Raw genomic sequence first — 12846 nt, 5'->3', positions numbered from 1 at the left:
ATTTTTGCTGGATTCCCCCCTGACTTGTGGTTATTAGTAATTTATCAGCTCCTGGGTGTACCTGTTTCCTCATCATTATGATGGTTGGTTGCTGGAGTGTGCGACTGTTGTCAGGGAATATGCTGGTTGCTAAGAATGATACCGGTTGCTAAGGTGAGTATTGATTTTTTTGGGGATATGCTGGTTACTGGGGAGATGATGCTGGTTCCTATGGGGAGATACTTGTTGTCATGGAGGGGGTGTTGGCTGTTATGGGGAGATGTTGGTTACTATCGTGAGATGCTGGTTGCTATGGGGATGTTGGTTACTATGGAGAGATGCTGGTTGTCATGGGAGGGGTACTGGTTGTTATGGGGAGATACTGGTTGCTATGTGGATGCTGGTTGCTATGGGGAGATGTTGGTTGCTATGGGGTTGCTGGTTGCTATGGGGAGATACTGGTTGCTATGGGGATATTAGTTGCTATGGGTTGCTGGTTGCTCTGGGGAGATGTTGGTTGATGCCCAAATATGTGCAGTTTAGATGGATTAGCCAATGTAAATGTGCGGGGTTACAGGGATAGAGCCAGGGTAAGATCCTCTGCCAGAGAGTCAGTACAGACTCGATGGGCTAAATGGCCTCCTTTGGCACTGTAGGGATTCTATTAATCAATTTGGTTGCTAGGAGAGATGCTGGTTGCTAGGTGAATGCTGATCGCTAAGAGGGTTGCTGGTTGCTAAGGGGGTGCTGGTTGCTAGGGAAAAGGCTGGTTGCTAGGGAGAATGCTGGTTGCTGGAGAAATGCTGGTTGTTAAGGGGATTCTGATTGCTGAAGGATGCCGGTTGCTAGGGGGATGTTGGTTGCTAGGGAGATGCCGGTTGCTAGGGGAGATGCCAGTTAAGGTGTTGCTGGTTGCTAGGGGATGCTGGTTGCTATGGGAGAGGCTGATTATTAGGGGGATGCCGGTTGCTAAGGCAGATGCTGGTTGCTCGGGGAGATGCTGGTTAAAGGGTTGCTGGTTGCTATGGGGATATTAGTTGCTATGGGTTGCTGGTTCCTATAGGGAATGCTGGTTGCTAAGGGAGATGCTGCTTGCTAGGGGAGATGCCGGTTGCTAGGGGAGATGCCAGTTAAGGTGTTGCTGTTTGCTAGGGGATGCTGGTTGCTATGGGAGAGGCTGGTTGTTAGGGGGATGCCGGTTGCTAAGGGGATGCTGGTTGCGGGGGGGGGTCGGAGCTGCCCGGAAGTGACCCCTCCCCCTCCCTCCCGGTTTCCGGTTCCGGTCCCGCAGAGTCGGAAGATGTGGGTAAGATGGCGGAGCTGCAGATGCTGCTGGAGGAGGAGATCCCCGCGGGCCGCCGAGCGCTGCTGGACAGTTACCACAACCTGGACCGGGTGGCCGAGTACTGCGAGAGCAACTACATCCAGGTGAGGGCCCGGGGCCTGGGGAGGGGGAGACACCGCCCAGCCCGGGGGGGTGGGGTGCTGCCGGGGGTCCCGGGCCGCTCGGATCCCCCTCCCCGGGCAGCCCGAGGCCGCATCCCGCTTTGGGCTGGTGGCCCTGAGGCGGTGCCCGGGGCGGGGGTTCCTGTGCCGGGCTCTGACCTGTTGGACTGTCCGCCCCGCCGCTGCCGCAGTCACCCTGAGCCTCCAATCACACCCCTCCAGCCGGAGCCTCACCGCCCCGCTCCCCCCACACCCCCCCCGCCCCCCCCCTCCATCTCCCCCCCTCCATCCCCCCCCCCCTCCATCCCCCCCATCCCCCCCCTCCCCCCCCTCCATCCCCCCCATCCCCCCCATCCCCTCCACCCCCCCTCCACCGCCCCCCTCCACCCCCCTCCACCCCCCTCCCCCCCCCTCCATCTTCCCCCCCCCTCCATCTTCCCCCCCCTCCCCCATCCCCCCCTCCATCTCCCCCATCCCCCCCTCCATCTCCCCCATCCCCCCCTCCATCTCCCCCATCCCCCCTCCATCTCCCCCATCCCCCCCTCCATCTCCCCCATCCCCCCCCTCCATCTCCCCCATCCCCCCCCTCCATCTCCCCCATCCCCCCCCTCCATCTCCTCCATCCCCCCCCCCACCTCCCCGTCCCCCCCCACCTCCCCGTCCCCCCCCACCTCCCCGTCCCCCCCCCACCTCCCCGTCCCCCCCCACCTCCCCGTCCCCCCCCCCACCTCCCCGTCCCCCCCCCACCTCCCCGTCCCCCCCCCCACCTCCCCGTCCCCCCCCCCACCTCCCCGTCCCCCCCCCCACCTCCCCGTCCCCCCCCCCACCTCCCCGTCCCCCCCCCCACCTCCCCGTCCCCCCCCCACCTCCCCGTCCCCCCCCCCACCTCCCCGTCCCCCCCCCCACCTCCCCGTCCCCCCCCCCACCTCCCCGTCCCCCCCCCACCTCCCCGTCCCCCCCCCCACCTCCCCGTCCCCCCCCCCCCACCTCCCCGTCCCCCCCCCCCACCTCCCCACCCTCCCCCCCCCCCACCTCCCCGTCCCCCCCCCACCTCCCCGTCCCCCCCCCCACCTCCCCGTCCCCCCCCCCACCTCCCCGTCCCCCCCCCACCTCCCCGTCCCCCCCCCCACCTCCCCGTCCCCCCCCCCACCTCCCCGTCCGCCCCCCCACCTCCCCGTCCCCCCCCCCACCTCCCCGTCCCCCCCCCCACCTCCCCGTCCCCCCCCCCACCTCCCCGTCCCCCCCCCCACCTCTCCGTCCCCCCCCCCACCTCTCCATCCCCCCCCCCACCTCTCCATCCCCCCCCCCACCTCTCCATCCCCCCCCCCACCTCTCCATCCCCCCCCCCACCTCTCCATCCCCCCCCCCACCTCTCCATCCCCCCCCCACCTCTCCTTCCCCCCCCCCCACCTCTCCATCCCCCCCACCTCTCCATCCCCCCCCCCACCTCTCCATCCCCCCCCCCACCTCTCCATCCCCCCCCCCACCTCTCCATCCCCCCCCCCCACCTCTCCATCCCCCCCCCCCCACCTCTCCATCCCCCCCCCCCACCTCTCCATCCCCCCCCCCACCTCTCCATCCCCCCCCCCCCACCTCTCCATCCCCCCCCCCCACCTCTCCATCCCCCCCCCACCTCTCCATCCCCCCCCCCACCTCTCCATCCCCCCCCCCACCTCTCCATCCCCCCCCCCACCTCTCCATCCCCCCCCCCACCTCTCCATCCCCCCCCCCACCTCTCCATCCCCCCCCCCCACCTCTCCATCCCCCCCCCCCACCTCTCCATCCCCCCCCCCCACCTCTCCATCCCCCCCCCCACCTCTCCATCCCCCCCCCACCTCTCCATCCCCCCCCCCACCTCTCCATCCCCCCCCCCACCTCTCCATCCCCCCCCCCACCTCTCCATCCCCCCCCCCACCTCTCCATCCCCCCCCCCACCTCTCCATCCCCCCCCCACCTCTCCATCCCCCCCCCCACCTCTCCATCCCCCCCCCCACCTCTCCATCCCCCCCCCCACCCTCTCCTGCTCTCTCTCGCAAACACACATTTGCCAATATAGAATTTTTGCATAAAAGTAACGGAATGATGGATGTGGCCTAAAATATGTCGAGTGTTGCGTGGGCGGCTGCGTGGCATCAACCTCCCAAAGACGGTGGCCTGAATCAATGCGATTGTCGTGCGGGTGAAGCTGGTGGGGCTCTGTGGGTGACAGCTAAATGCCACAGCTTGTCATGCTCAGTGCCGCTCAAAACAGGAGACTGGAATCAAATACTGAACAGGCAAAACCAAGCTTGGGTTGCAGAAAGACAGCAGGAGAGCATGAATGAGGGAGCTGAACCATGGGAACTGATTACATTTGAACTTGGCGGGGAGGAATGTGTGTGGCACAGCCTCATTACAGCTGGCAGTTCAGGGGAGTGTCGATTTATAGTCTAGCAGTAGGAGAGGAAAACAAACCTTTCATATTAAAGATGGATTGGGATGTTTTAATGGGGATTATGATCAAGAAGGCATGATGATTGCGTATCTCTGTCAAATGTTTTCAGGAGTTTGTTAAATTAAATCTGCCTGCAAATCATAGCTGTTGAATAAATTATTATTTTTTTGGTTTGTGGAACAGAGTAGCGTACATTTCTTCACTACTCCCCAAAGCTGCTCCCTCTCTATTGCGTTGAATTTCATTTGAGTTATGGGTCAAGCAAAGTCTAATTGAATGGGCAGAATGGCCACCTCCTGTTCTATAACTTGTATTTATGTACCACTGATTGCGTCATAAAATGCCCAAGGTGTTTGACAGGAGTGTTATGAAATAAAATTGGACACGGATCACAGAAGACAAAGTTAAGGGTGGCACAGCGGTTAGCACTGCTGCCTCTCAGCACCAGGGACCCGGGTTCAATTCCAGCCTCGGGTTACTGTCTGTGTGGAGTTTGCACGTTCTCCCCGTGTCTGCATGGGTTTCCTCTGGGTGCTCTGGTTTCCCCCCATAGTCCAAAGATGTGTAGGTTAGGTGGATTGACCATGCTAACAATTGCCCACTTATTGTCCAAAAATGTGTAGGTGAGGTGGATTAGCCATGGTAAATGCATGGGGTTATGGGAAAAGGGTTTGGGGGCGGGGAAGGACCTGAGTAAGTTGCGGTGTCAGAATTGGTGCAGACTCGATGGGCCAAATGAGCTCCTGATGCACTGCAGGGATTCTATGGTTCTAGAGCAGATGGCTGAAAGTGTGACCAGAGAGGTAGTTTTTAATGGAGAGACTTCGAGGAGGAAAGAGAAGCGGAGAGATTTAAGAAAAGAATTCCTGAGATTCGGGTCCAGGCAGCTGAAGACACCGTGTCCCATTGTGGTCCCATTGAAATCGGGGATGCTCAAGAGGCCAGAATTAAATATCTGAGGGTTGTGGAGCTGAAGGAGATTGCATTGATGGCAAATAGTGAGATCTTGAAGCAATGAAGAGAATTTTTAAATCGTGATGTTGCTTACCAGGCATCAGTATAGGCCAGCCAGCAAAAGGGTAAATGGATTGGGTGTGAGTAAGGATATGGGTCGCAGGGGTTTGAATGCTCAAGTCTATGGAAGCTGGATTGTGAACGACCAGCAAGGAGTACCTTGGAATAGTTGAGTCCAGCGGTAGCGAAGGCATGAATGGGGGGGTTTCAGCAGCAAATGAACTGAGGCGGGGGTGAAGTCTGACGATGAGGGAGGTGGAAATAAATGGGTGATCTTGCTGTGAATACGCCATGGGCAGCTCATCTTGAGGTCAAAACTAATACCAAGGTGCATCTGGTTTAGCCTCAGGCAGTTGCCAGGGAAAAGGATGGAGTTGTTGGCTGAAGAATGGAGATAACAGCAAACAATGGCTTCAGCCTTCCCAGTGTTGGAGGAATGTTCTGCTCATTCAGCACTGTCTGTCAGACAGGTTGTCTGATAATTTAGCAACAGTGAAGGTGTCAAAGGGAGGTGGTGGTGAGGTAAAGCTGGGTGTTGTCAGCGTACGTGCGAAAACTGAAGCTGTGTTTTCGGATGATTTCGCAGAGAGACAGCATGTAGATGAGAAATAGGAAGGAGCCAAGGATAGATCCTTGGTGTAATGGAGCAGGAAGAGAAGCCATTGCAACTGATTCTCCAGTTAGGGTGGCACGGTGGCACAGTGGTTAGCACTGTTGCCTCACAGCAGCCAGGGACCTGGGTTCAACTCTGGCCTCGGGTCACTGTCTGTGTGGAATTTGCACGTTCTCCTTGCGCCTGCGTGGGTTTCCTCCGGGTACTGCGGTTTCCTCCCACAGTCCAAAGACGTGCGGGTTAGGTTGATTGACCATGCTAAATTGCCCCGGGATCTTGGGTTCATGTCACACTATCAGTAACCTCCACAGCTTGCCTCCTGGACTTGCAGAATCTCACTGGCTGTCCTGTCTGGAGACAATACACCTCTCTTTAACCTGTGTCGGGGATTCCCAGGGTAAATATGCGGGGTTGTGGGGATAGGGCCTGGGTGGGATTTGCTATTTGAATTTTTCATGAATATTTTTCAGCCTCAGTGTGCTGTGTAACAGTGTGATTGCAGTAGTATGGGGGGTGTGCTGGAATATACATACCCCATTGCAAAAGGATCCTGAAAGTCGTCACCTGAATTTGTAACTCAATAAGCCTTCAAAATGGCAGATTCCACCACCTTCTGTGTCACGTGGATTATTTTACAGTGTGATGTTTGAGAGAGGGGGATGCAATTCTTGATGTTTGCAATCTGGTTTGAATTTCAAGTTGGAAGAGGAATACATTAAACTATAAAGGATGTGTATGTAAGTTGCAAGAGGAATATGTTAAATGATAAAGGATTTTTATGTATATATTGTACAACCACAGGCTCCGGGTGATAACCCAGCCAAACCCCTCTTGCCAGTTTGGCCAGATAGGGTGGAGTACATCAGTCACTATCTTAATTAAACCTGCTCAATCATAAATCAATTCCATCCTGATCCACATTGCAGAATGCCAAATCTCATTGCACCCATTTTACAGCTTCACTCTTTGTCATCCTGGTATCAGTGCTTTACAGTGTGTGTGAGCCAAAGCCCAAGACGTTCAGTACAGCAGCTTTGGGAAATGCAGCATGTAGCCTTTCTGTTCACTCACATGGTGAAAGATTGTGACATTTTCTTTTATATTCGAGTGTATCTTTGAACTTTGTGATCTGTTTGGACCGATAGAGAGGCCAGTTGTTTTTTAGGAAACACTTTTTAAAGTTAATTTTGTACTCTTGAAAGTAAAGGAGGCCAGCATTGGGGAATGTAGTTATGTCCCGATCAAACACGATGTGGAGATGCCGGTGTTGGACTGGAGTAAACACAGTAAGAGTTTTAACAACACCAGGTTAAAGTCCAACAGGTTTATTTGGTAGCAAATACCATTAGCTTTCGGGGCGCTGCTCCTTCGTCAGGTGGAGTGGAAATCTGCTCTCAAACAGGGCACAGAGACACAAAATCAAGTTACAGAATACTGATTAGAATGCGAATCTCTAGAGCCAACCAGGTCTTAAAGATACAGACAATGTGAGTGGAGGGAGCATTAAGCACAGGTTAAAGAGATGTGTATTGTCTCCAGACAGGACAGCCAGTGAGATTCTGCAAGTCCAGGAGGCAAGCTGTGGGGGTTACTGATAGTGTGACATGAACCCAAGATCCTGGTTTAGGCCGTCCTCATGTGTTTGATAGCCAAGTTCTGCACACTTGATTTTGTGTCTCTGTGCCCTGTTTGAGAGCAGATATCCACTCCATCTGACGAAGGAGCAGCGCTCCGAAAGCTAATGGCATTTGCTACCAAATAAACCTGTTGGACTTTAACCTGGTGTTGTTAAAACTCTTACTATCAAACACTCCCAGGACAGGTACAGCATGGGTGTTAGATACAGAGTAAAGCTCCCTCTACACTGTCCCCATCAAACACTCCCAGGACAGGTACAGCATGGGGTTAGATACAGAGTAAAGCTCCCTCTACACTGTCCCCCATCAAACACTCCCAGGACAGGTACAGCATGGGGTTAGATACAGAGTAAAGCTCCCTCTACACTGTCAAAGAATCTCTACAGTGCAGGAGGCCATTTGGCCCACCGAGTCTGCACCAACCTCAATCCCACCCAGACCCTATCCCTGTAACCCCACATATTTATCCTGCTGCTAAGGGACAATTTAGCATGGCCAATCCACTTAACCCGCACATCTTTGCAGTGTGGAAGGAAACCGGAGCACCCGGAGGAAACCTATGTGGACATGGGGAGAATGCGCAAACTCCGCACAGTGACCCAAGGCCGGAATTGAACCCAGGTCCCTGGTGCCGTGAGGCAGCAGTGCTAACCACTGTGCTGCCTTGTCCCCATCAAACACTCCCAAAATAGGTACAGAACAGGTTGGATTCTGTCGTAATTGAGAAATATGGACACTTCATTTAAACCAATAGAATTATGCTACAAGATTTCAAGTTTTTAAAATAAAACTTTATTTTCTATGAAAGGCTTGAAGAAAACAAGTACTATTAATTTTACAATGTGATCTATTGTGTGTCATGCACCCAGATTTACTTCTAACTTCCCAAGAATTCTCTTCTGCTATCTTAATTATTTACTCCTATTGTGAGCACCCAAAAGTTTGCCACAGTACTCTGGAAATGACTTAAGTTCTCCTCAGTTCCAGCTAACCTCAGACTTTCATACACTGCCTCTTGAAACTAGATGCTTCAGTCCCTTGTTCTGGTTACTGTCTCAATACTTCCAAGCTAACCTGCTGGCGGCTTTCAGACTCTGAGGACCACTGTAGATTTTTCCACAAGCTTCAAACTGGGCCATCTTCCAGCTCGTTCATCATGGGATCAAACTGAGATTAAGCTCTACCTCACTCCACCTGATCAATGATGAAGGTAGTCTTTTTGTTTCTTTCAGTGCAGGCCTAGCTAACTGTCACTTAGTTTGGTTGTCTTCTTTCAGTAAACTGCACCACACTGAAATTCTAACCTGAAACTAAAAGAAACTTTCAACAAACACCCATTGAAACCAGAGAATCTCCCTAAACTTTACCCACCTCCATGACAATGTGGCATGCTCTGGGATGTCCTCAAACAGTTTTTCAGGTTAATTATCCCTCATTTACAATTATTTTTGAGGAAAAATAATTTGGTTTTTACAACTTTTTTAGGATTTACCATTTATGTTTAAACAAATTTAACTGCAAATCTCAAAAACATTTCTGAGCTTCCCTTGCTGCAAGGATTGCAGACTTCACGTCTCCGCTAAAAATCCCACAGCTCAGTTATCCATGGTTTAAGTTTCTCCATCTGCTGTTTTATGACCTTATCTGTTTGGTGTTAATCTCTAGTCAACATGACCCAAATGTTTTAAGTTTGAATTGCATTTACTTAAGGATTATTACCAGTTACTCAACGACATACTCCGATTCCCACAGTTAAAATCTTAATTCCTAAAACCAGAAATAATCTGCTGAAAGCAGCTAGCAGATTAGCTTGGAAGTATTGAGACCGTAACCAGAATAAGGGACTGAAGCATCCAGTTTCAAGAGGCAGTATATGCAAGTCTGAGGATAGCTGGAACTAAGGAGAATTGAAGTGATTTCCAGAACACTGTGACATACTTTTGGGTGCTCCCAATAGGAGTAAATAATCATAGAAACCCTACCGTGTAGAAAGAGGCCATTCGGCCCATCGTCTACCCCAATCCCACCCAGGCCCGACCCCCATATCCCTACATATTTACTGCTAATCCCTCTAACCTATCCATCTCAAGACACTAAGGGGCAATTTTAGCATGGCCAATCAACCTAACCCACACATCTTTGGACTGTGGGAGGAAACCCACGCAGACACGAGGAGAATGTGCAAACTCCACACAGACAGCGACCCGAGCTGGGAATCGAACCCAGGTCCCTGGAACTGTGAAGCAGCAGTGCTAACCACTGTGTTACCGTGCCGCCCTTATAATTAAGATAGCAGAAGAAAAATCTTGAAGTTAGAAACAAATCTGAGTGCATGACATACAGTACAGCAGATAATAAAGAAAGCAAATGGAATGTTGGCATTTATAGCTAAAGGAATAGAATATAAAAGGTAAGGAAGTATTGCTGCAACTGTACAAGGCATTGGTGAGACCGCACCTGGAGTATTGTGCACAGTTTGGTCCCCTTATTTGAGGAAAGATGTAGTGGCATTGGAGGCAGTTCAGAGGAGGTTCATAGATTGATTCCAGAGATGAGGGGTTTGTTGTATGAAGAGAGATTGAACAGTTTAGGCCGATACTCTCTGGAATTGAGAAGAATGAGGGGAGATCAAATTGAGGTATACAAGATGATAAAAGGTATGGATAAAGTAGACGTGGAGCGGATGCTTCCTCTTGTGGGGCATTCTAGGACGAGAGGTCACAGTCTTAGGATAAGGGGCAGCAAATTTAAAACAGAGTTGAGGAGAAACTACTTCTCCCAAAGGGTTGTGACTCTGTGGAATTCGCTGCCCCAAAGTGCGGTGGATGCTGGGACAGTGAGTAAATTTAAGGAGGAGTTAGACAGGTTTTTAATTGGTAATGGGTTATGGGGAGAAGGCAGGAGAATGGGGATGAGGAGCATATCAGACATGATCGAATGGCGGAGCAGACTCGATGGGCTGAATGGCCTAATTCTGCTCCTATATCTTATGAACTTGTGAACTAATAGATCACGTTGTAGAACAAATAAACAATGAACTATGTATTATCTACAAGGTACAAACCGGGAGTGTGATAGAATAGTCCCACAATTATGGGGATGAGCGCAGCTCCAACAACACAAGAAGCGCAACACCATCTGGGGCAAAGCAGCCCTGCATGATTGGCATCTCATCCATCACTTCATCCTCCCCCAGCACACAGTGGCAGCAATGTGTACCATCTGTGAAATGAATTGCAGCACATCACAAAAGCACCTTGGACTGCACCTTCCAAACCTGCTACCTTTACTACCTAGAAGGACAAAGCTAGCAGATGCATGAAAACACAACCTGCAAATTCCTCTCCAAGCCCCACACTATCCTGACTTGGAACTATGTCACAGCTCCTTCATCGTCACCCGGCCAAAATCCTGGAACTTCCTTCCTAACAGCACTTTGGATGCACCCACACCACATGGAGTGCAGCCGTTCAAGAAGACAGCTCACCACCACTTTCTCCAGGGCAATAGGGGTGGGCAATAAATGCTGGCCTGGTCAGCAATACATGCAGTCAATGAATTAAAAAATATCCCTGACAGTACAGTGTAAAGCTCCCTCTGCATTGCCCCGACATTGAGTTAACAGTTGAGATTGATGGGATGAAAGTTTATTTTATTTTGTAAAGGAAAGTGAATTAATTTTGGCAACTTCAATGGGGAGGGGAGCCAGGACGATTTATTGGGAAGAAGAAACGAGATGCATAAAGGAATGGGAGAGGCAGCCAGGGGAATGTAGACTAAATCAGGGTTGATACTCATTTGTGTAAATGCATAAAGCGTGATAAATAGACCAGGGATTTATTCCCTTGAGTTTAGAAGATTAATAGCGGATATAATTGAGGCATTTAAGATGATTAGTTTTGATTGGGTCAACGGGGGAAACAATATTTTGTGGTGACGGTAATCTGAGCTCGGTGCACCAACCTTAAGTTGAAATTTGTCTCTTCCAGAGTGATGTGGGAAGTATTACTTCACAAAAGGATATTGAAAATCTGGAGTTATTTCCCCCCGCCCCCAAAAAAAGAGCAAGAGGAACTGGTACACACTGGACCACAATACTGGAAAGAACTAGAGGCTGAACTGGCAAACAAATGTCCAAAATATTTAAAAGCAGTGGTGGTAAAAATAGGGGTTTCAATTATCCTGATCTAGGAACAGGAGGGAAAATTCCTAAAATGAGCACAGGAGAACTTTCTTATCAGTCTGTTCCCAATTCAATGAAGGAGGAAACTATGAAGGACCTGGTTCTGGGAAATTAAGTGGTCAAGTCGAGGATCTTTTAGTGGAAGAACATCTGGGAAACAGTGATGATTAATTTGCAAGTAGATTTGGAAAGGGATCAGAAGCAATGAAGGCACTTGAGATCTAATTTCAGTTAGCTGATCTGGTCCAGCTGGTTTGGAATCAAAGATTGGCAGGTAAACCAGTAAACGAGCGATGCGAGACCTTCAAAGGGAGATATCTCAGTTACAGACTAAACACATTCACACAAAGGGAAAACAAAAGGCACGCAAAGGCCCCTGGATCACAAAGACATTGAGGTTGAAGTAAAATAGGGAAAGGAGGTTTATGATGCGTATCAGATTCGTAATACAATAGGAAATCAAACCGATTTTGGAAAGCGCAGAGAACTGAAAAAGGAAATAGAGGAGAGAGTGTGCATTAGAATAACTTAGTGGGTAACAAAAGGAACACTAAAGTATTTTATAAACCTGTACAAAGGTAAAAGGTTGCCAGAGAAAGGGTAGGTCTGATTACAATCTGAAAACAATCTCTTGTAGAGGCTACACTTTCCAAACACGTGACCTTTACCACCTTGATAAAGGCAGCAGATGCATGGGAACACCACGATCCTCTCATTCCCCTTTAAGCCACACACTATCGTGATCTGGAAATGCATCCCGTTCTTTGACTGTCAAAATCCTGGGGCTCCCTTTTTGGCTGCACTTTGGGTGTGCCAGCACCACGTAGACTGCAGCGATTCCAACCACCAGCTCGAGGGCAATTACTGATGGGCAGCAAATGCTGGCTGAGGTAGTGATTCTCACCACATTAAAGAGTTTTTAAAAAAAGCCATGAGTGAGGTATTGAACAAGAACTTTGCATCTGTCTTTACAAAAGAAGTGGTTAGTGTGCCAATGAAACAGAGGAAGTAGTCAGATATAAATGGATAAAGAACAGTAAGGTCGGCAGCTTAAGATTGAAATGTCACTCAGTCCTGATGGAATATATCCTCAGTTGCTGAGGGACGTATATGTGCAAATAGCACAGTCTCCCAACGATAATCTTCTAAACTTCCTTGGATACGGAACTGGTGCCAGAGGAATTGAGGATTGCAAATGTTACCCACCTGTTCAAAAAGAGGTGTAGCAAGAAATGAGCAAAGTTAATAGTATATTAGCTTTTATTACAACAAGGTTGTGGCACTAGAGTAAATACATTTCAGTGTAATTCTACAGCATCTTGGTGAGACAACAACTGGATCACAGCGCAGCTTACCAAAGGAGGGAAATACTTAGAGGGAGTGAAACTAAAGGTTACACAGACTGGTTACTGGAATGAAGGGATTGTCCTTGAGAGATTGAGGAGACATGGCCCAGTTTGGAAGGTGATTTAACTGAAACATAGAAACTTCTCGAGAGGCTTTACAGCTGAGGATGTTTCCCTTGGCTAGGGGATTTGGA

The 12846-nt window shown here is 50.5% G+C and overlaps 1 protein-coding gene across 10 annotated transcripts in view; it reads left to right on the top strand.

Annotated features, from left to right (window-relative positions):
- The first annotated feature begins 1263 nt into the window (after positions 1 to 1263).
- The window catches only part of LOC144503931 (abl interactor 2), a 140816-nt gene continuing 129233 nt past the window's right edge, over positions 1264 to 12846 (top strand). For 7 of the 10 annotated variants that reach the window (XM_078229074.1, XM_078229071.1, XM_078229068.1 and 4 more), the window contains exon 1: positions 1271 to 1407. In XM_078229074.1, coding sequence (XP_078085200.1) covers positions 1291 to 1407 — 117 coding nt within the window. In that variant the 5' untranslated portion in view covers positions 1271 to 1290. Of the gene's footprint in view, positions 1408 to 12846 lie in introns of all 10 variants that reach the window. The other 3 variants (XM_078229072.1, XM_078229069.1, XM_078229073.1) reach the window with 2 other exon arrangements.

This window comes from Mustelus asterias, chromosome 14, assembly GCF_964213995.1.
Source record: "Mustelus asterias chromosome 14, sMusAst1.hap1.1, whole genome shotgun sequence".
NCBI lineage: Eukaryota > Metazoa > Chordata > Chondrichthyes > Carcharhiniformes > Triakidae > Mustelus > Mustelus asterias.
Note: the sequence above shows the minus strand (reverse complement) of the source record. Positions and strands in the feature narration are given on the sequence as shown.